At 35.0% G+C, this 24,816-nt stretch overlaps 1 protein-coding gene across 8 annotated transcripts in view; it reads right to left on the reverse strand.

Moving 5' to 3' along the window:
* The window catches only part of rg (A kinase anchor protein rugose), a 1,617,632-nt gene that overhangs the window by 17,780 nt on the left and 1,575,036 nt on the right, over positions 1-24,816 (reverse strand). For all 8 annotated transcript variants that reach the window (XM_081738911.1, XM_081738906.1, XM_081738912.1 and 5 more), the window contains 5 exons: positions 22,016-22,105; positions 16,883-17,060; positions 11,717-11,797; positions 6,927-7,094; positions 207-470 (listed from right to left, as the gene is read on the reverse strand). In XM_081738911.1, the coding sequence (XP_081595037.1) occupies positions 207-470; positions 6,927-7,094; positions 11,717-11,797; positions 16,883-17,060; positions 22,016-22,105 (781 nt within the window). The remainder of the gene's footprint in view (positions 1-206; positions 471-6,926; positions 7,095-11,716; positions 11,798-16,882; positions 17,061-22,015; positions 22,106-24,816) is intronic.

Here is a 24,816-nt window from a genome sequence, read left to right on the forward strand (position 1 = left end):
TCAAATAGCTCTCTGATCGTTCTCACGACGCTGAGTGGTCGCCACAACCAACACCACCTGGTGAGTACGAACGGTCACCTATCTTTCCTCTGACCAAACTCAGTACTGCTTGACTTTGCTAACCTCATGAGAAGCGGTATTTCAGTACGCCTTAAAATAATATCATAAAGATAAATAATCATTTAGATAGAAAGAAAAACACTTACTTTGTGAGCCTGAAACAACCAACCCAAGTTCTGCAGATATGACGACACTTGTAACTGGTTGTTCGTGTCCTGTGAGGGTTGCTCGTGGAGTGGGGATTTCTCCTTCGCCAACAATAGTCTGTGTTCGAGCGTTCCAATGCCACAACAGAACAGTGCAATCAGCAGACCCCGATGCTATGTAGCAGTCCGATGTAATATTGCACTCTGACCGGCTAAGACAAGTCACCACGCCATAGTGACCAAACACTATTTGAACTATTTTCGCTGCAAAAAATAGTAATTATCATAATGTAATATATTTAAATAAATTATATAAATAAATTACATACTAAGCGATTCTTAAATATGAGTACACATTTATGCTGTTACGGTTATAATTGTTATATATAGTACTAATGATATAGAGCAGCGTATCTCAAATTGTGGTCCTCTCTTGGTCATCTTGGACTCCACATAACTCCAAAAAGACAAGAACTAAAAATTCAAGTGAACTGCATATAACACACTATGGCTGAGAATCTCAAATAAGTACAACCTATACAAATAATAGATTATATCATTAAACAAATTATATACAAATTTTAATACCTTATTTAGATTTATTATAAAAAATATTCTCGATAGCCTTCAATATATTTTTAAAAAAAGTAATATATATTTTTTCTATTAATACCAATATAAAATTACATGAATTTTAATTAATTCTAACTTAAAATGTAAATATACTAGTAGAGTCCCGAAAACTCGGTCTAATATGGAGCGAAGGATGGCTACGTTTCTGAAAATGCCGGGTTATCGGGACTGGGGTTGCAAAAAGAATAATTACGAGTGCTTTCTCAGAAAATACAGTACTGTATTTGTATGTATTGGCTGCTTAAGAATACAACAGAGAATAAACTGCCAATTACCCTTAAACAAAGGAAAGAGCCTTTACTATACCTAGGTACATGAAAATGAAAATTAATGAATACACACTTTACAGTAATTTATCTGATAAAAGCTGTCTATAATGAAATTACCTAGCCGACTTCGCAAAAACTGGCTACATTTTTTTAAAAGACCTGTTGTTTTCCGCACTGCACTCTTGAGTTTTGCTGCTTCATTACGAAAACGGCGAAGGGAAAGTTCATTACTGACGCATTTTGTTGTTCAAAATACAGAATGGCAGTTTCGACAGTGTTTAGTCGATGACGCGTGAAGAGGAAGGACACGCACGCGGGCAATGACCTTGCACGAGTTTGCGCGCGAGGGTTTTTCGCCCTGCTAGGGTGTAGCCAAGTTATCCGAACTGCCGGGTTATTGAAAAACATGCTTTCGAAGGAGGCAAGTGTAGAGTAGTCCGTAGAACAATTCTAATAAGACTGGTCTTTGTTTATAAAAAGTTCGAGGAATGATGAAAAAAAAAAAAAAAAACATATCGGTACAAGCGTTAGCGAAGCTTCTACTCTTCGATTCGATTGGCATTTGTGTATCTGTTTGCCTGTCCATTCGTCTGTTCTACGATAGCTCTCGTAAAACTTACCCGGTTTTGATGAAACTTGGTATCTGCCTTACTTCCACTTGTAAAAATAACTTTATTGTTTGGGATTGTAATCCATCAAGTATGAGGGGGTAAAACCCACTCCATGTATAAGTTTATACATGTACATTGGCGGAATTTATAATTCTCCTTTGGATTTAAGCACATCTGCTCAAAATAGTAAATCTATTATTGGCAACATCGCTTCTTTTCAGCTGACCTTTCTTGCCCAGCACAAGCTTCGAATGCGGACAAACAGAAGGCCAAGAAATAGTGTGTTTTAAAACACAACGTTTTTTTTTTTTTTTTTTTTTCCAGCATGTTGAAGACGAGGACATTACCTCAAGTGCTACTCGAACAGAAGTACGAAGAGAAAAAAAAGGACAGCTTTTATTATTAAAAAAAAAAAAAAGAAAAAGAAAGGAAACTCTTCTTTGATAATTCAATACAGTATAACAAATCCAATGAAAACATGGAAAACAAACATCATTTTCGCAAACATAGTCAGGGGCAGAGAGGAAGGGATAGCTCGTTGTATATAATTTTAGCTGGAAGGCAAATACATAAAGCTAGAACCTATACGTCACCTATCTTCTAAAGCTCTTAAGTATGTGCAGTGTTGCCAAACGTATTTTGAGGTGGAAAATGTCTATTTCTTCCAGCGTATGCTAGACAATCTACCAGTATAAATCGCGTACAAATATTTCGATTATGACAAAACATGATATATATATTTTCTTTATAAGATTGGAAAAATCTCTACAGTTTATGGTTAAAATCTGTCTACCGGTTTTGGTGTGATTTGTCGTACATTTTCTATGAGGGTTCCCAATCATCCCCTCTGCAGAGAGTTAAAATCAGCAAAAAATACAGCAGTGCATTTACCTTCTTATTATTCCCCACCCCCTCCCCCGATTTCTTTCAGATTTCCACGATCTAAAATTAATTCGGTTTAGATACAATATAAGGTACATTTTCTTTGACTCTTTTTCGTAATATCTCGTGCTTGGGATTAAAATTAGTCAAGAATGAGCGGTGAATTCAATATCTCTCTTGTGATATAGATTACTCTTTCCCTCTCCAACTTAAAAACTATGTTTCACCATAATTTCAGTTACAATTGTTCGAGTTTGTCGTAATATGTCGTATTCTCTTTTAAGGCTTCACAATCATTCACTTTGCAGGAATCTGAAATCAGTAAAGAACAAAGTGGTAGTATACAAGGGCGCCCATATTGTGGTTTCCAAAGGGGGGGGGGCAAGTATACGCGACATTTCAAATATAGGTTCAAATTTTGATGTAACTAATGTAAAAATTCAATTGGGTTTTCGATATTCCGAAGTACGATTTCCTCTAGGGGGGGGGGATCGCCCCACCTTACGCCCCCTGATGGAGTAGTATACCTCTCACTCCCACCATTTTTTTTTCAAGCTCCACGATAACTTTTATAAAACACATTCGGTTTTGATAAAATATTATGTATATTTCTTTTGACTCTTTTCCGTAATCCCCTGCATTTAGGATTAAAATAAGTCAAGAATGAGTGAATTTAGCCCCCTAATGTAATACGGATTACTCTTCTCCCTCCAATTAGAAAATGGGGGCGGTGCATGAGGTCTCTGGTTCGATGCCCGGTCAAGTAAGTTTGTGGTGAACAACATCGTGTCCATGAGTTTTCTCTGGGTACTCTCGTTTCCTCCAATTCTCCCATTCCACCAATTCTTCCATCATCAATTACCTGTTTGAATCATCGCCTCCCTTAGCCTAAAGGACATAATCGTGGGACGTTAAACTGAAATAATTCATTTCATTTTTCCAACTAGATAATATGATCCAAGATAACTTTCGTAAAAATATTAAGTTTTCATGGAATGTACATTCTGATGCTTCACAATCACTTCTACTACTTGGATTTAGAAATCAATTGAGAATGAGGTGGGTAATCCTTCCCTCCCCATAGATATTTAAAAAAATATGTTCTATGATAGACTTCGTAAATATTATTTGATTCTAATACAACACGATGCATGTATTTATTGAGGTGTTGATATAATTCCCACTCTTGCAGTTGAAGCAAATCAAATATCAAGATTCACTTAACTCGCTTCCTCCCGAAGATTTAAATAAAAATTTTGTGATAACTTTCGTAAAAAGTACAATTTTGTTGAATATGTTCTAAATTTTTCTGACAATTTCCAAGTGTCTTAATTGCTTGCGGTTCAAACGAGCCAATAATAAGAAAACGCGTTCTCCCCAATTTTATATAACTTATTTTCCTGAATATTTATTAAACACAGTAAGATTTTTATAAAACATAGTGTGCATTAGAAACTTACTACTATGGTTTGAGATTGAAATTAGTGAAAGGGAAGATCACTCGCTTCAAGAATGCACAAAATTACTGGTATATCTAAACACAAACTATTTCACACCACAAACATAAAAAAAAAAAAAAAAAAAAAAAAAAGCTATTACATATAGAGAAGAGTTACTGTCAAATTACAATTAATAAACTATAATTGTATACCATCAGGAATGAGTTCAATTACAGGATTTACATCTTAAATATTTTTAATTACCATTATGTAGGCGCATGAGAGGAAGATTCCAATTAACAAAAAATTGGTTACTTACCAATAAATCCTCCCTGAGAAAATTAAATATTCTCCAAACGTATCGAAACAACAAGCTAGTTCGTCTTAAGGATATAAACGGATAAGAGAAATATAGTATGGGAACAAAAATACACATCACCAAAGCGTAACATAAAAAATGGGTACTAAACAGAACGACCAGAGCACAGTGGAAGAAAGAAGCATAGTGTCTATGCTACGTCACTCTTCCCAGAACCAAAATACACATCAAAGGTAGATAGCCAGATTTTATCAATGTTCCTAGAATCTAGATTTAAAGCCGGTTTATATTTATGAATGAAGATTAATCGGTTTATTTTATTTATTTATTTTTCCTGAACCTCTTACATTAACCTGTTTTATATTATGTGCATGTTGCTTTAGGTGAAGTGACAATCCCAACATACGCACTTCTTGTAAGATTTTGATTGTGTAATGTGTTCTTTAATTCTGGTGTTAATATTGCGCTTGGTTTGACCTATATATGAAGAGTCACATTCACACTGAGCACAATAAATGCTTGACTTATTTAGTGGATTAACAAAATAACTTTTGAAACCGATTAGATGCTTTTCTAAACTTAATGATATTGGGTGATACTGGAAGCAGATATGTTATGCTTTGCAAGAACATGCTAAATTTCTGTCGATAATTGTGGAAAGTAAGGAATTCCTGTCCATTTTTTTTTTAAGTTTTATTTATTTATTTATTTATTTATTTATTTTTTTAACTTGCACCGTTCTACATGTTTGATTAAACCATTTTTGTAAAGTACGCAACTTATAACCGTTGTTTTGTCATATGGAATATAAAAACTGTATTTCATCATTGAGATCACTTGGACGATCACAAATTAGTAATGCCCTCCGAAAGAAATTCTTCCACATATTGGCCTTGTACATTGGTGGATGAGCTGACTGTTGATGTAAGTAAGTAGTGCCTGCAGTGGGTTTTCGATATACTTTTGTTACAAATTTATTGAACGATTGGGTGATCAGTGTAAAATATCAGATTCACGCCAGAGAGTGAACTTCAACGTAGGATGCTGATTATTGAACTGTTCAAATATTTGTAGAAGAGTATTTTTATCATGTACAAGTAGTGAAACGTCATCGGCATAATGATAATATCTAATACACTTAAATGTATCGTGTTGTAAAATAGACTTTTCTATCTGATTTAAAACAATGTTTGACAATATCGGAGATTAGTGTGTTTCTCATGGCTAGCCGTCATTCTGGGAAAAGTAATGATTTTCAAATTGAAATACAGTGAAACGCAAAGAGTGAAATGCGTTAGAATTCACACCTGTAGAGGATTTGGTGTATAAATTAAAAATCGGTTGCTTCCTCCTTTTATCAATATGTGTGAAATCGCAACCGTCATAAGGGGCTCGGTATATGAACACAGGATTGTTCAATCACAGGAGGGGTCTGTGGTACATCTCACGTGGTCCGAGATAAGAGCACCGATCTCAAGACTGAGTGGCTGCTCTAGGAAGCAGACTGAGTGGCGTAATGGCTAAAGCATCGGCACGGTATGCCGGAGATTCCGGGTTCGAGTCCTGGTCCAGTCAGTCACTTTTTCACTCTTTGCGTTAGAATTGGATATGGTGTGTAAAAATCGATTGTTTCTTCCTTTCATTAGTATATATGAAATACACTGGTTGTTAAACAGGCCTCAAGCAGTTGTAATAGAAAATGAGCTACATAGCTTCTTTCAAACAACTCTTTCTTCCACTGTGTTCTGGTAGTTCTTTTTAGTGCCAATTTCTTACGTTACGTTGATTTGGTGGTATGTATTCCTGTTCCCATACCACATTTCTCTTATCCGTTTTTATCCTTGTTACCTTACCACTGAAGACAGAACTAGCTTGCTGTTCCGATACGTCTAGAGAATATTTAGTTTTTCTACGGGAGGGTATATTGGTAAGTAACCAATTTTTTGTTATTTTTAATTACTCTCTAGGTTTTCAACTATACAGTCAACCAGACGGTAACTATACCGTACAGTCATACAATTTTTATTATAAAATGTTATCATCACATGACATCATCATGTTATCAAAAATAATATTGCATACACAGACATTCTAAATTATTGGATATAAAGCTCTTCTATAAATCGCTGTAACAACAATGAAAACCTTTTGTATATATATATATATGGGGGAGGGGGGCTGGGCGATAATTAAAATCTGACATATGTAAAGTGATGGAAGTGTTGTTGAGTTTTGCAAAGGAAATGATTTTCTGCAAGGGAACTATTAATAATAATTCTGGTAAGTGTAAAAAAGGAAAAACTATGCATACAAAACTATAAAAAATGTTTATGCGTGCAAAAGCATGTAACGACTATTTGTATCAAAAGAATGAAAAAAAAAAGTTATGAGATAAATGCCTTGCAAGGAAGGGATAAAACGCATGGTGTTAAAAAAAATTGTAATGATTTTTTTTATTTGTCTGCCATAATTTTCAAAAGCAAAGGCAAAACCATACTTTCCACGAGTTTATACTCTTCAATTTTTTTCCCTTATGTTGCATATTAAAAGTAAAGAGTAAAATTTACCTGTTTCTGTAGAAAATACTCTGAAGCTATTGTCCCAGAAACCACAAGCTACAAGAAATCGGCTATCCACTGTTGTAACGAAGCAGTTAGATCGAATTCTTATTTTCTGGCTAAAGTTATCACCCAGGTGGCGACGCTGAGCAGGATTAGAGCTATTGCTAACCTGAGCTGAAAGTAAAAATTACACAAATCTTAGTATTTAATAACATCATTCGAAAGTAAATTATTAGAATACTGCATTATTGACAAATATAAACTTGTATACAATTTACAAAGGAACGCGTACCCACATTGGTTGGAAATTACGTAATATTTTTTTCATGCTACTATAATTAGAATTCTTACAGAATACTTTTGACAAAATCGAACAATCAATGATCAAAAACGAAATTGAACACAAACTTATGAAACCTGGGAGTAGATTTTCAATTAAGTTACCAGAGAAAGACAGCACATACGGAAGTTAAGCAATGTAAAACTAACCAGGAATGTAAAACTTATGAATTTAACACAGAGAAAATTCGTTTCCCGATGTTATAGACGTAGACGCAGATTTACCAAAGCCTATTTAATTGGAAGTGAAAACTACTTCAATACACTACGATCAATAAATAGAAATAATAGAAATAAAAAGGAAATATGTTTTCAGAGTTCATACGAAAAATGCGCGACACCTATTAAAAGAATCTTGGTTAATCGAAAAAATCTAAGGTAAAAACCTTCGTATTGATGCGCCCAGTATACCAACAATTTTGCGGGTTACCGAAACTACATAAATTAAATTATCTGATTCTTTAAGACCAATAATAACAGGAAAAAAGTACATCCCTTGTACAAAATATTGAAATGGTTGATCAGCTACAGTTCAAAAAACATCAGGAGACCAAGACAAGACTACGAACAACACGTATACTACAGCACTTGTGCAATAAATCTTTTACAGTGGCTTAATGGCAAATGAAAGGTAATACCATTTATTATGCCCATGATTTGGAGGGAGCCTATGACATGAAATGAAATTTTCCAGTTTAATGTCCCACGATTATGCCCTTTAGGCTAACGGAGACGGATAATTAAAGCAAGTGAATGATATATGACCAGCTATATTAATAATAATTAAAAAAAAGTAAGTTCAAGTTTACAGTAAATGTAGTTTTGAGTTAAAAATCGACAAAAATTTCTTGCCAAACTCTGATAAGTTGGCATCAGTAGATACACTGGACATATTTGCATCTATTCCTTTGAGCTTAGGAATACAATGTACGCAATTTAGTTTCCAAGTTAATAAATTTAACGCTCTTAAAATTTATGAAATCGCAAAGATTCTTTGAGCTATGTTTATTAATAAACTATTTTATGTTCGAAAATAAAATACTGCAAAAGACAGAAGGTTTGACAAGGGCGTCCCTTTATGACCAATATTTATAAAATATAGTCATGAACTAATACAAGAACAAAATTTTAGAATTGGGTAAGTTCAAGTTCGTAAAATATGTTAGATATGCTGATGACATCGTATTTATTTGCACAGGAAGGGAGAAGATTTAACTAATTTAATGGAAGAACTCAATAAAATTCATCGAAAAATAAAATTTACTACAACAATAAAAAGAACAAGACTTCCTGAACATGAATATTTTTCGATCAAAAAGTAAATGCTATAAGTCATGTGAATGACTATTATTTTTGTACGGTGCCACTATTGTTTGTAGGGACCATCAAGAAAAAGAACCGGACAGTGCAATATCCTAACATACCATCTGCTCTACGACCTATCTTGCATGACGAAGGTATTCTTATTCTAGATCCTCCTATACAGTTTTCTATCAGTTCAGACGAGAAGGATGGCCATACCTCCGCAAATTCTCCTCAACCATCAACGTCAGCATGTGGTGGCAGTAAAAATGATGACTTCTCGTTATTTATGAAACATCTAAGTCCAAAAAATGACCGCAGAGGAATTTAATGCTCTTGTTCGCAATTTGAATCTGTTCAAAATCAATTACACTTTCTTTATTTCAACTTGGATTTTTTCCCTATAACTACAGGCAAGTCAACGATGAGCACGGCGAACATTTTTATCAGGACATTGCCCAGATGGAGCAGCGGTACCAGGCCAAATGGTCTACTTCAAAGTTGGCTGACTATTGTTGGATGCCTATCGAAGATCCCCACGTCGATTACAAAAGACAATCCAAAAGTAGTCGAAAGTCCAACTCAGATTAAGGTATGCTTAACATGTATTCTTATATACGTACATATATACTTATTTTCTCAAAAAAAGCGTACATATTACAAAGCAACCGTAACCAATTCTACTTTTCTGTTTGTCATACTCGTATTCGCACATCGAATTCATTATGAAATGATGATTATTATTTTTTTTTTTTCGGAAACATGATTTCTTTAAATTTGTTGTCTATTGTTTTAAAAGTGATTTTGTACGTTCAGGAATTTACGAAGTGACATGTGAATGCCACCATATATATATATATATATATATATATATATATATATATATATATGACAAAAGGTTCCTGGAATTACAGTTCATTTAATACAACTTGTCCCTTCTGACAGTTGCTTTCCTCTGTTTTTTTTCCTTCCTGCACGTGATCACAACAATCAGGCAAGAAGAACTGTTTCTATGGCAACAGCACGTTCAGCCAATTGTAGTGGCTCATTTCTCTCGCTCTGCAATGGTAAACATTCTACTCTTTCCGCACGTTGCCAATTTGAATATAAACAAATGCACATTGTTTTAGTCGAATCTCAACTTGAGTAGCGGACCTACTGGTTATTAAGAGAATTCTTTTTACTTCTCTTTTGTGTAATTTAATTTTATAAATCTAAGATTTACTTGCAATGAATAATTTCGTGTTTCAACACCAGACGCAAAAGTCGGCAACATAGCATTGAGCACCACGTGCGCGCAGCGAGCTGTCAGAAGGGACAAGTAGTATCAATTTCAGTATAAACACTGATACTGGAATTAAAGAGCATATACGGAATGCAACAGAAGATGACACAGCAGTATCCGGTTTATTCAAGCATTTATAAGTTTCCAAACACATTATTAAGGAATGTAATGATAGTGTTGCCAGGCTAAAATCAAGAGTGATCCTGCATCATATTGACTTTCAGTCATATGATAGTGTTGCCAGGCTAAAATCGAGAATGATCCTGCGTCATATCGACTTTCATAGTCATGTAATAGTGTTGCCAGGCTGAAATCGAGAGTGAACCTGCGTCATATTGACTTTCAGTCATGTGATAGTGTTACCAGGTTGAAATCAAGAGTATTCCTATTTCATATTTACTTTCAGTCACGTGATGATAGTGTTGCCAGGCTAAAATCGAGAATGATCCTGCGTCATATCGACTTTCATAGTCATGCAATAGTGTTGCCAGGCTGAAATCGAGAGTGAACCTGCGTCATATTGACTTTCAGTCATGTGATAGTGTTACCAGGTTGAAATCAAGAGTATTCCTATTTCATATTTACTTTCAGTCACGTGATGATAGTGTTGCCAGATTGAAATCGAAGAGTGATCCATATTGATTTTTACAGTCACGCGACAATGCTATCATTTAAAGTTTAAGAGTGTTTATTGTAACAGATAAAAAATCAAGAATCACGTTTATCCCATATCCATCGCCACACTAGAAACTAAAGAGTGCTTCCAATCTCTCACAAAATAATTTATGGAAGATATACCAAAATTCCCACCTTATTGCAAGAACTAATAGCTTTAAGCACCTTGCAACTCCACCGAAGAAATATCAGAAATGTACATCTAACACTTGCTCTACATTCTATATCAACCATTTCCAACTCGGTGCTCTGTGACAGCAGTCTGCTGCTTGCATTCCAAGTAAACTACACAGACACAGGAAACCTAGCGTTAATACAAGATACAGACAAACAAGGTGTAGTCGATGGTTTCGCAGGTACCCTATTCGCGGATTCATGACTGTCAGTACACTGTCAACACCAGTTTTATTCCATTCCACGTATCTCGTTTCCTTCTCTTCTTTACTCACATGTTCTCTCTGTTCTGGTTCTGGTCGTAAAGGTCCGCTTTTACGTCATATGTGGACCAGCTAGAAATGACTGTTCTACATCAATTGATTTTCAAACATCCCAGCACAAACATCTATCTTCAAATGCATTCATTATCCGTTCTATACGATGACGAAACTCTTCACTTATCTTTCAGTTTATATCAACAATTACCGATACTCTTACGACACTCGCCGCACCTATCCCAGAACACATAGCCCTCACAACAGAACATTCGATTACACCTTACGCACTAGTAGTCTCCAATTCTCGTCCCAGACTCTGTCGTGTTCCTCAGAAAAGCTGGGGTGAAACTTATTACCCTTCCCGTGAAGCACACATTTAGTTTTGGCCCCTATAACGCATTCTCCTCACCCTTCTCGTTTTGTTTCTCATACAGTCATCTTTATTTTTGAATCAAAAGATTCTGAAGAACTACATATAGTGTAGCCAAATCCAAACTATCACTTAACTCAATATGATGTACTTATTCCGTAGAAAATACGAAAACTCGATTTAGGGGCCGTTCAAAAACTTTGTGGCCCCTGGTCCAAAAACGAATTATTTGCCAGGATCGCAAACCTATCCTGCCTCCGTGAATTTTTAAAACTTCCTACGCTAAACTTTTAAGGTGGCAAAATCCTTTAAACAAACAAACTTATAGATATCATAAATGCTAAGACGATACAATTTTTTTCTTTTAATTAGTAGGAAATTCAATACTCACACAAAACAGGGTCCATTGAAAGGGGTAAATTAGCAGTGGGGGTCTGTGGTGTTTCCGCATAGCTTGGTGATTGTACTGAAGCTGAAATATGAAAGAAAAAAGCACATTACTAACAAACTGCAAAGATCATATGAATGCATAAAAAAGTAGTAGCATTTTTTCCACAGGATAATATTTTAGTGCTTTAATGTGCCGATCACTATCAATCGCTCTTCTCTAGCTTTCCTTCTTGATCTGTGTACGGGGAGAATTTAATGTAACTCTATCTTTAATGACAGTAATTGCTGCTCAATCTTATATTTAGTAGCCACCATCATTCCATTTCAGGTCAAGTCTGCCTAATATTTCACTCTTATCTCTGATGTAAGGAATTAGAGCTGTTTCTTTGTGCTCTTTCATTTCTCACGTTTCTTTGATTAATGAACTTTCTACTAGTGCTGTTAAAGGTATTCGAATATCCACATATTCGATTTCAATATTCGAATATTTATTCGTTATTAGAACAATTATTCAAATAGACGAAGTTTAGGAGCCCTACTTTCTATTACAGTGAAACTAGCATATACTGGTAGGGTCGCCAACCGTCCGGTAAAATACCGGACGGTTTTGACCTTGTCCGGTGTCCGGTACAACCTCAAAACCGTTCATTAACTGTCCAGTAATTTTTCCTCTTATTTGTCCTATTCTCTATTCCAGTCAGATTATTTTGGAGTGACGAAAGGAATCGTTTGTCGACGAAAATGGCTAAAGCAGAGCTTATAATTCGCTTTTGATATCGACATGTCATGCGAGGAATTTGCTGAAGAGTTGAAGGCAGGAAAATTTACTCATCAAAACTGCTACAGGTCAACAAAAGTACATTTTCACAAGTGCAGCTCGCATTGCTCCATTCTCAGATACATCCGTCAATTAAATAGTGCATCCAGAGCCAGTAAAAGTACGTAGGCATTATGAGACATTACCAGTTCCAACGAAGCTGGTAAGACTTATTTTTCAAGTGGATTTTGTGCATGCCATAATTATATTGCCAATTATATTTGCTTTTTTGTTTTAAATACGATGTATTATTGGCGGCAGACTACAAAAATTACATGTGCCAAGTCACCCCAAACTGGAATAAGTAAGTTTAATAAACGCTTCAAAAGTAACTAAACTTATTAAATTCGAACTTCGAATCGCTCAATTTTATGTGAAATAACCACTTTCAGTTGTTCACATTTTTGACGAGCGATGATGTCACAATCTTAAGAGTATACGTACTCCAGGAAGGTGTCCGGTATTCCCATTTTCAAAAGTTGGCAGCCATATATACTAGTCATCCTTATTCTCATTTAAACAGGTATCTAACTTAACTGAATCCCCATACACCCACTATTAAGCAAATCTTTCTCTGGATAATAAAGATGGAGCTAGTATGAATTAAGAGCTTCGATTTAACATGAGCTATAAACACTTTTCATTATACAGGAGTAGATATAGTTAGTATGGATTAAGAGCTTTGATTTAACATGAGCTATAAACACTTTTCATTATACAGCGGAAGTCCAAGGAAGCACGAAGGAAATTCGATTTACACAAACTTCCTAATATCCAAAAATCAATCGAATTAATCTAGTGCGTATGAAAGGCATAATTAAGTGCAGTAGACTTTACCTTTAAGGCAGCACATTTGAATGATTCAATAACACAAATAAATAAACGACATTTTCTCGTAGATAACTTAATCACACGTATCATGAAAAACACAGTTAAGTACAGTACCACATACACTGAATTAACAACACAAAACCACATGAGTAACAAACACAAAACCAAAAACATACATGAGTAACTACTTTAATTATCTGTTCTCACTTGAAGAAGTTCTTTGTTTGTTTTGATTTTAATATTTCTACATGATCAAGAAAATCTCCAATTTCATCTATTGCGTAAGATACGTCCTTAGTGAATATTTGGTTCACATTTAATAAATCATCTTAAATTTTCAACAATTTCATAAAAAAACTTTAGATGAGTTCGGCACACCCTTTTTTATTTACTTCATCGCGTATTTCACCTTCATGTTCTTTACCATCATCAGATTGATTGTGTTTTTGTGTCACTCTTCCCTACGGCTGCTTCTGGATAACTGAAAACCAGTTGAAAGTGCGTTTTTCTCTTTGCAATCTGTCCAACACTTAAATTCTACAACAAATAAGTTACTGCAGATTTACCGATGGATGTTTCATGGACATTACTATCATTATCTGCTTTATATATTACAATTTGTGAATGTCATAATGATCCCCGTGTGTAATTGGTTCCCATTTATCCTACTCATTAGCCCTTAATCTCTCATCCATGCCTTGAACACACTAGGAAACCAAAGAAAATATTAATATTAACGATTGTTCAACAAGGTGAGTAGTTTTTGAGTTTATCTGGATGAATTGGTTGGTTTTCTAAATTTTTCATGGGCTAACGTACCACTTTCCTGTTTGTAAATTAAGATACTAAGAAAGCAAAGCTGTTCAATCTTGTTAAGTTCCAAGATAAATTAAATTCTATTATTATTCTAACGTTGTTTTTAAATGCTTCAGAAATTAATTATTACTCACCACGTTGCTACACAACAAAATTATTTTAACAAGTATCAAACAACAAAGAACTTCTATAAGTGCTAATTACATTCTTGCAAGGAAATAATTTCAATCTGTAACTATGGTAAAACATCAAGATCGTATCACTTCTTTCAACAAAGATAGACACACTGAATGATGGATCCAAGGATTATTATTTTTTTAAAATATACTTTAATATAAACAAATAAATGGATAAACAGATACATGTACATTATCACACACTCCGAAAGTTAATTATTTTATTAGATCCTAAAGACAAGAAGAAAATTTCAAATCATCATAGAATAAGCGTCAAATACAGGATCGAGTCGATTTAGATCAACGGTCTACACCTATGAAGTTCCTCGAGAAAGATTGAAGTAAATAGATAAGTCTGAATGTAATGAAAAAGTAATAACACCGGTACTGAATTCTTGTAGAAATACTAAAGAAGAAAATGTAGCTGATATTTCATGATGATGCTTGAGTGATATTGACGTAAGTTAATTTATAATATTTTATTGTATATACGAGAGTAAGTCAAAATTATCCGCAATGTAGCTATAACTTTTCTTACATTGTTCATTCTGCCCTCGTTTATTTTATCATGTTGTTGTGGTCATGCTATGAAAGTTTGATTCTAATTCCTCCATTTGTCTTCCTTTTGTTGCAGATAGATCATGGCCGCTCCATTAGAAGTTTGCACCAAAGAGAAAACAACGAGCAGTGATCTGCTTTCTGTGGTCGGAAAGTGTATCCCACTTCCAGATGATGTGCCACTTCATTAATAGTCACTCGTTTGTCTAACAGAAACATGTTCGTACACGCTCAATGTTGTTATCATTTGTGGTCGTAGGTGGTCGTCGGCTCCTTCCTCGTGTATAACACTTGTGCGACCGTTTTTGAATTTTTCAATCCATTCGTAGACACTCGGTTGCGGCAAGACACTGTTTCCCGTATTGTGCCGAAAGTCCTTGATGGATTACGGCTCCTGGTATATCTTCCGATCACAAAAACCGGATCACTGCTCGTTGTTCCTCTTTGGTGCAAACTTCTAATGGAGCGGCCATGATCTATCTGCAACAAAAGGAAGACAAATGGAGGAATTAGGTTCAAACTTTCATAACATGATCACAACAGCATAACAATAACAAACGAGGACAGAGGTCAGTAATGAACAATGTAAGAAAAGTTATAGCTACATTGCGGATGATTTTTGACTTACCTTCGTATATTTAAGTTAAAAATAACACGCCTTAAAAATATTCTAAGTTTGCAGAATCAGCTATAAATACACAGTAGAAAGATCTACCTAATTATTCACTGACAAGTACGGAAAAATTGAAGGAGAAAATATAACTTGCTTTTACTTTTCTTTTAAATTCTACTGATAAGGAGTGGACGCCTACTTGAAATATGTTGCTTTCTTTCGTCGAAGTGACGTGTCTTAGAACATAAATAAAAGCTAAATAGGTTTATGAAATTGAAATGTTATATTCACGGTTTATAAAACTCTTCAATAATTTCTGAATAAAAAGATCAATGAGATTACAGTGTTTTGCCTTAAATAAAGATCAAATTTTCTTCAAGTTACAGAAGTCTGTCCTTATTTAATAATAACTAGAGTATGCAGTATATAGACGGGACACAAGTGGTCAAAAGGGACAATTTTGAAAGCTGTGAGCAATCAAATGGAAGTATGTTTTGAAAAAGATTCATCTATTATAAATTTACTGAAAACAATCTGCTCTTTCGTGATATAGCATTAATGTGCTCAATACATAGAAATTAATATAGTAACAAAATAATTTTAATATAGAAATAACTTAATAGTTCTTTTTGCAATGTACGAGAACTGAATCTTTAGTTAGAACTCAATGCAAGTTACACAGAATTTGATTCTTAATTCAACTTGTGATTTTGATTAGTTTTCCTCTATCTTTTAAATTCGATACTATATTACTATGGTGTATTTTTTAAGATTTTACAGATGGTAACATTGAGTACAGTATACTATTTACTGCATCCATATTTGAGCAAAACATACGAATCTATAATATATGTACAATATAAATATATACTCCCGTGCAAATTAACTGAAACACATGAACTTCGTTGTTGATAAGCTCATTTCATAATTGTACCTGTATCTTGTGCTCACAGTTCCTTCTCACTTTCTAAGATAAAATACTCCGGTATAATCAATTTCCCATAGCTTAGTACTTTGACCAGAAGCAATTTCTTTGCATCCCTTGTTGCAATGGTATTAACATGGAGATTCTATGACGCCTCTGCCAAGCTACCGAGTCATCCGTCGTTCGAATGAAGAAGTTACCTTGTTTGACGGGACATATTATTTAAGTACATAATATCTATAATTTAAAAACTAAGAGAATCGTATTTTTTAAGTTGCAGCGAACTGAACTTACATGCAACCAAACACTTCCATTTGAGTTCAGTATTGAGGAAATAAATTGGAGACTATACTATCAATCTGGGATCGTGTTTCAGTTATCGAATTGCTGAATTACAAGTGTATAAAATTAATTCTACATAGATTACCAACCTGCATAGCTAGGATTCCACCTATTGACTGCAAACTGTTGATTTGCTGTGATGGTTACCACAGACGGGAATGGCAGTTGAGGATATGTATTGGCAGAAATATGACAAATGGGAGAATTCGATAAAAACTTCATCGTCATACACACGTCCTCTGGAATACTAGAAAACATCATCGGAGACTGAAATAGAAAAAGAAATCTTACATTCGACTCAATTTCATATATTTAAAAAGAAATCATTAAAGCATACTATTTAAAATATAAATGCATTGCCTATTGAAAATTACTCAAAAATACTGGTCTGTTTCCAGTTCCTGTGTCTGTGAGGTATTGACTCCAATGGAAGTATGATTCAATTACTTCACCTGAAAATACAGTGAAAATATATACTTTGTTTGATTGAGCTAATTTTTTTATTTATGAGTTTGAGCTTGATACCTTGCCTAGCATTCTACAAGCGAACTTAATATGGATTAACAGGAGTTGAATATTAGGTACATGAGTATTTGCAACTTTTATTAAATTGGTTCAGCACAGGAAGGATCCACTGAGAGATGTCTTTGCGGTGGCAAATCTTCGGCCTCCAGCCAGAAGCAGGTTTAGTTACTCATCACCAATGTTTCTTCCAGACATGTTTTTGGGAGCTCTGAGCGTGTTCTCCCGGAGAAGACCAAAATAATACATCTATAATATAATAATATATGGAATAGTACCTTGTGAAAATAGTATGTGTCCCTGTGAATAATAAGTGTGCCTTCCCTCGAAACATTTTTTCTGAAAGAAACTGATCACCACTACTTTGTCTTTAACGTATCCAATTGATCCAAATCAATAATTTCATAACATTGCAAATGTATTGAGTTACAACAAAATGAAAGATTAATATTAATACTACAATAGTGTTAGCGTTTAACGAAAAAAAATGTAAGATGAGACATACCAATAGACAGATCTAACTGAGACGGAACAACATGATATTTATTAGTACTGTGTAAAAACCTCATGCATAGTTTCTGAGAAACGAATTTTTTAACCTAAAATTTTATTCTGCTTCGATTGGATTAGATTTGAGTTCAGCAACGAGGCTATATGAGACGTGGACAACTTAAAGTGGGATCCGAACCACATGAGCTCCCGCCGATCCCAGATCTCCAATGTCAACGGCGCGTGCCCGATTCACATAGCAAAAAGAAAGCTCCTTGATACTGTTCCAGAACCACAACATCAAACAAAATAAAAGTGATACTGAAGTGTACCCTCATCATCAAGCTTTTCATTATGACGGATGAGTAATCCAAGATGACAGTATACAGTATATTAGTGAGATAAACAAGATCAAAATTAGTGCGTGCGGTCCCAGATTCGATTTCCGGTGGAAAAACTCGATCGAAAAGGTGTAAAAGCTTTTTCAAGCCAGCTATTCTGAGTGAGTTTTCCTCATTCACACCCAGTAAATGCTGGGATGGTACCTAACATATAGGTCTCAGGCCGCTTCCATCCTTCCCTTTCCTCAGATAGTGTGATCGTTGAGGAATGTCATCCCTCATACTTGACGAGCTAACATGGCCATAGATACCGAAAGCCCAGAAATCTTAAGATCAAAATAATTATAATTAACTGTTCTTTAATTAACTTTAATTTCTGCTGAACTAAATATTGTCCAAATATAAGCCATGTATCAGCAGTGGCGGCGCTACAAGAGGGCGAGGAGGGGCGATCGCCACCCCAATATTTTTTCTCGCCCCTCCTTCACCCCCATTTTTCCATGTACAACAAGTGGATAATAATAATAATAATAATAATAATAATAATAATAATAATAATAATAATAATAATAATAATAATAATATGTACAACCGATAATAATAATATTCAAAGCAAAACAAGTGTGGTTGTCTCGCCTCCCCCAAATTTTTCTTGCCTCTCTTCTTGCCCCCTAATATTACGAGCCTAGTGCCGCCACTGTGTATCAGTCAATTGATCGCATCAAGATGAAAAAAAAAAATAATATCCTAGAAGATAAACTCTTATGCGTAATTTTCAAGAAAATCGAGTAAAACAATTTTTTTTGCGTAAAAAAGTACGCCGTTTACTGCAAATTCATAAATTAATATATTCTGTTATAACAATTGTTTATTTATTTATGTGTGCACTGAATATATTTTTAAAAATACGCTAATAACACGACAATTTATCTAATGTTGTTCGTTTTTTTCCTGACGATGATACATATACGGTACTTCCCACAGTGATAGGGCGACCATACGTCCCATTTTAGGGGCGTGTCCAAGCCGTGTCGTTAGTAGATGGAAGATAGTAGTATTTGTCCCGTTTTATGCAAGTGAAAGAAGTAAATAACAAACCCAGTACATTTACTCCTTATACAGGTACCGTATTAATAATAACAAAGAGGCAAGAATTGAACTGAAATTCCCTACATTAAACATGATCTCTAGTTTACAGTACTACTTAAAAGGCAGCAGAGGTTTTAGTAATTGCTTGTTTGTTGAGCAAACTTCAACGTATCTTTCCTTTTTCAGAAGTGTCGAATTATTTGACCCCGCCCTGTAACGAAAAGAGAAAGAGAGGGGAGGAAATTGATATCAGGACACTGATAAGAACAAAGGTAGACCTCAAAGTTCAGGGTTGCTACAGCCTGTCCCGTTTTCAGCTGAAAATTTTATGGTCACCCTATACAGTGACACACTTTTAACAATGACGCACATACTACTTATAACAAGTGTTGCCAACAATATTCTGGATAATTCTCTACAGCTAACTTGAAATGTCCATATTCTTCATCAAAAAGTCTCTACCGGTAGTTTTAACTTAAATGTTAACACTGAATATATGATTATCAATTACAAATGTTATGCGTTCACTCAATAGGAATACAGTTCGGCAAGCGTCTTTGAAGTTCTCATGCTGAATTTTACAACAGTAATTTTTCCTCCCTCTTTTGACCGCATTTGCAGGGTTGCAATGTCTTAACACCCACTATCATATGTTAAACAGCAATCTTCTAATCACTAACTGAAAGGATAGCGTTTGGAACTGTGGCAACGACTCTACGCGGAGACGAACCGCTCCCGGAAATACGTTTTTTCGCGCGCTACTCTAGCCAGCTGTTTTACGCGCTATCCTAGCCAGTTGTTTTAAGTTGGTCACAAAATTTATATCATGGAGTACAAGGGGAACAAAACGAGCCCTGCGGGGCTTCTAACCCGTTCCTACTACTACTACTTATCTGCACAAAAGTAAGTAAATCACTTTTTTGAGTATTATTTTCATATTATTTTAATTTAAAATGTGTTATAAAAATGTAAAAAAAAAAAAAAAAAACTCATCGGGCCGGGTTTGAACTCACGCCAAAAGATGTTCATTATTAGCGTAAAGCGCTAGCCCACTCGGCCACGAAGACCGATAGCAGTAAACCTATTTGAATGCAATTTGGCAAGAAATGGATAACGCCAACCAATCAGAACTGTGTTTTTCGTTCCTACTTCCGGGAGCATTACTCTCCTGAGCTAGTCCTACGCGGAGTTGACAAGCGACTGTCAATTGTTTGAAATGAGGATTCTGGTTGGCTATTTAGTTATCGGGGTTGTTTCTCGCAAGATCTCTCGAACGATGAACTATTTACGGCAGAAGGCGGTATCCTTTATATACGAACTGCACTTCGATTGAAGAAACCAACTTACATCGCTACATAACATTATGTAATACATGCTTTTACTCACCAGAAATCCTTTATGCATAGTGATGATATTTCTTCCACTATGTTTTTGAAAACATTCAAAGGTGGGCTTGTATTTCACATACATATCTTTTCCAGTATCACTGGGTTCGAATCTCTTGAAGAACAAGAGAACCTTTATAATAATTTGGTTATGGAGAGACATGTACTCATCCGTTATGTTAAAGGTTTTAGAGTAGGCCTATATTTCTTGTGCCTTTCGGGGGCGAATTTATAACTAAAAGTGAATTAAGAAGTTCTACCCCAAATTTTGTTTCTCATCTTGTTTTAGTTATTCAACCCAGAGGAAATTGGGCACAATCAACTCAAATTCTATGGTATTTTGCTGCCTTCTTTTCTCAAGTTAGAATCTAAATTGATCAAAACCGGCTTGGTAATTGATCGAGCACAATTATTATTATTATTATTATTATTATTATTATTATTATTATTATTATTATTATTATTATTATTATTATTATTATTATTATTATTATTATTATTTGTCAGGATGGTTGAAGCACGGCAACACTGACCAATTAATATTACCACTATAGTGGCTAATTGTGCTTTATTTTCAGCCATTAAGTTTCTTTTTTCTTTTTAAAAAATCCCTACGTTCCCTAGCAATTTATGAAATTTGTCCCCACTAACTAATTCATCTTATGGCTTATAAAACCCAGAGGTTCAATGGCGCGTTCTTCACAAAAGCTTTTCATTGACTTGTTCTTAGTCAATTGGATCCAGTTTCTGCTGTGTATTTCTGTTTCTGTTAGATCCATGTTAATGTTGTCCTCCCATCTGCGTCTAGGTCTTCCTAATGGTCGTTTTCCGATTGGATTTCCAGTTAAACCTTTGAAAGCGTTCCTACTTTCTTCCATTCTGGCTACATGACCTGCCCACCTGAGCCTCCTAGATTTGATGACCCTAACAATGTTTGGTAAACGGTATAAATTATGTAGTTCCTCGTTATGAAGTTTCCGCCATTCCCCATTTCCTTTCCTCTTGGATCCTAATATTCGTCTCCGGACTTTATTCTCAAATGCTTTCAGACTGCGTTCTTCCCTCCGAGTAAGCGACCATGTTTCGCCATCATGCAGCACAACAGGCATCATTATCGTTTTATATATTTTAAGCTTCAAATTCCTCGACAGAATTCGCAACGGCAAAATATTTTGAACTGAATAATAACACAAATTTCCTGCTTTCAGTCGACATTTAATTTCTCTGTGAATATAGTTTTGGTCTGTTAACATCGATCCTAGATATTTGACCCTACGGCTAACAAAAATATCTAATTGCCCTTACGCTTCAGAACATGTTCCTACAGTTGACAATACTATTTATAACAAAAAATACGATTAGGGCTTAATAACATTACGTTGGATGTTATACGTACCAAATGCATAGCAGAGCTTCGTGGAGGATGCGGTTCCATCAACAACTGGGAAGGCGTCTGTCCGAAGTTTCTGATCTGGTTTTCTATAGCCTACAATTTAAAACAAGAAAAAAATAAATCATTTATAAAATTATTTGGAAAACTAAAATACTATTTGGCATCGATTTTTTTATTCAGATCATACTTTATACAATTATATTAATTTTAAATTACAGCGTTTCGTATACCAGGTATATCTAAAGTCCGGAGCCATAGGCCAACTCCACTATGAGTAACAAATGGAAAGAAGGGGAAAAATTGTTGGAAACAGGTGGTTTTCAATCTGAAATGGTGGATTGTTCCAACTGCACCAGCCGTTTGTGCTCCACATTGGTAAGGCGGTCCCCAATGTTGAATGAAAAAGCAACGTTCACACTATTACCTTCGGCCCTCACCATACCAACAATTCAACATTGTTGGGAAACGGATTTGAGGTGTTAGTCCCTTACACAACAATGGGCGCCTTCACCGTGTCAGTTTTATGTGCCCTTATGTTCCGTTGGTAAAGCCTGATGAACTGGGGACGTTAACTTTCCATCTAATATAGGGCGCCTTATCAGTATAGATTGATTAATTGATTAAAGTTTAATAGGGACGTCAGCATCGATGATATTTGTCCCCGTCACAATAAACTCGACTGCTCAAAACACGGACTGCCATAAATACATGATAAATACGACCAAATAGAGTCTAAACGGCCAATTAAAATTTTTTTTTTTTTTTGATTGAAAACAACCTATTTCTTGAAAACCATCTATTCCGAGCAACTTTTTTCTCTTTTATTATTATTTTTTTTTTCGTATCTCTAATCACAGCAAAGTTGGCGTATTGCCCCAGACTTTTGTTACATCCGGTATTATAGGTTTACGTAATCTATTATGGTGACGTTGCTTCCTAGATGCATAATCATAGGTGAAGTTGCTTCCTAGATGTAAAAAAAAAAAAAAAAAAATCAAACTACTACACTCGACGTTGGATTGGTACAGAAAAAATTAGTTTCACTCGACAAACGACAGTAAAAGGTTGTCATAATAATAATAATAATAATAATAATAATAATAATAATAATAATAATAATAATAATAATAATAATAATAATAATAGTGTGTCTAAAGTATTATTCAGTTGACTCTCAGAGTATCAAAGACCAAGGGTCGAATTTATAAAGGAGATGGGTGATCATGAAATAACTGGTGGAATGAAAATGTGGGAGAAAACGAAAAAACCGCGTGAAATATCCATGGACACGACGTTGTCCACCACAAACTTATATGACCTGGGATCGAACAAGAGACCCCTCACATGAGAGGTAAGCATTCTAAGTCGAACTTCAGATTCAATGAAATTAGCAAGCCCAAGCTCAACTAAGGGAAACAACTCCGGTTTTTTTTTAAACTCCCCCTTTATATTTTGATAAGTTTTTATGCTGTGGTTTATGTTGCTGAATATTGACTTGTGAGTGAGTGTCTGATATTTTGGTTAGGCATATTTTATTTGCTTCTTTTCTCATTTTGTTATGGACGTTGAATCCATATCAAAAAGACATCACTTGCTATGGCTTACTGCTTATGATCTATGGCGATAAGTGTCGAAACTGCAAATTGTTAATTTGAACCAGTTCTGGATTTAGTCGATAGTTGAGTAAGGAAACAAAACCTACCCCTGCCAATGGGATCGATTGCAGAAAAACTGCATTTCGATCTTTCTTACCGTTTTTGCTCTATGAAAATCAGTATTAAACCCGGAAGTAGTAGTAAATTGTAACCACTTCTAATTCTGGTTGAGTGCTGCAGGTAGTGATGACATGCTCTCTTGAGACACTGAATCGATCGCAGAAATCCGATTACCACTATCTATTATCATTTTTGTTTTATGGCGATAAATGTTGATATCGGGAATGGCTAATTAGAACCACTTTAGAACCTACGTATAAATATTTAAAGAAAAAAATTAGATATCCTTGGTATTTGAAATGTTTTATTTAAAAGGCAGTGAAACTGTGAAAATGAGTGGTTAAAAGCAGGGATGGAAAATGAACCGGTTCTTGTGAAAACACTCCGGACAGGTTCCTGTCTTTAGCATGGGTTCTTGGGTGCCTGAACCGGTTCAAAAGCAGGCCAGAACCGGTTCTTTTTCTATTCCTGGTTACAAGTCATAAAACAACATGAAATTTTGGCGACATGAAATTTTTATTTAAAAGTTTAAAGTCAGTGATGTAAATATATATCGATAAGCATTTAAGCTTCGTGAGATTTACAGTGTATATACGATCGATGATCAATGTATAATGATAGGAGTCGAAACGTAAAACTACACCATGTGATTATACTAGCCACAAGGACACTTCCAAGGTTTTGCTATTTTTTTTAGGTGTGCCGGTAGTTAAAATTACACACTGTAGATACACTTTCTAACTTACTAGTTTTTAAGGTGTAGCTAAAATTACATATTGTAGATACGCATTCTAACATTTCGTTGTTATTAATTCATTTCTTTCATCCCCCTTTCGAATCATTTTGGAAACAGTTGAAAGGAAACAAAAAATAAAAATCAGAATAAAAAGATAAAGAAGAATACATGTAGATTTCGTGCATCATCTTCCCTTTCTCATATTACACTTCTCATCGCAGCTGTCATTTGTAAGTTGTAACCCTCCCACTCCCACCCAAGGCATAACGCCCTGGTCACGCGGTTAAAATGTTACGTCACACAACAAATCGCTCTATTACTCAAGCTTTTCATTCACTTTACAAGCCGCGTCA

This window comes from Thermobia domestica, chromosome 14 (genome assembly GCF_964235325.1).
Source record: "Thermobia domestica chromosome 14, izTheDome1.hap1.1, whole genome shotgun sequence".
NCBI lineage: Eukaryota > Metazoa > Arthropoda > Insecta > Zygentoma > Lepismatidae > Thermobia > Thermobia domestica.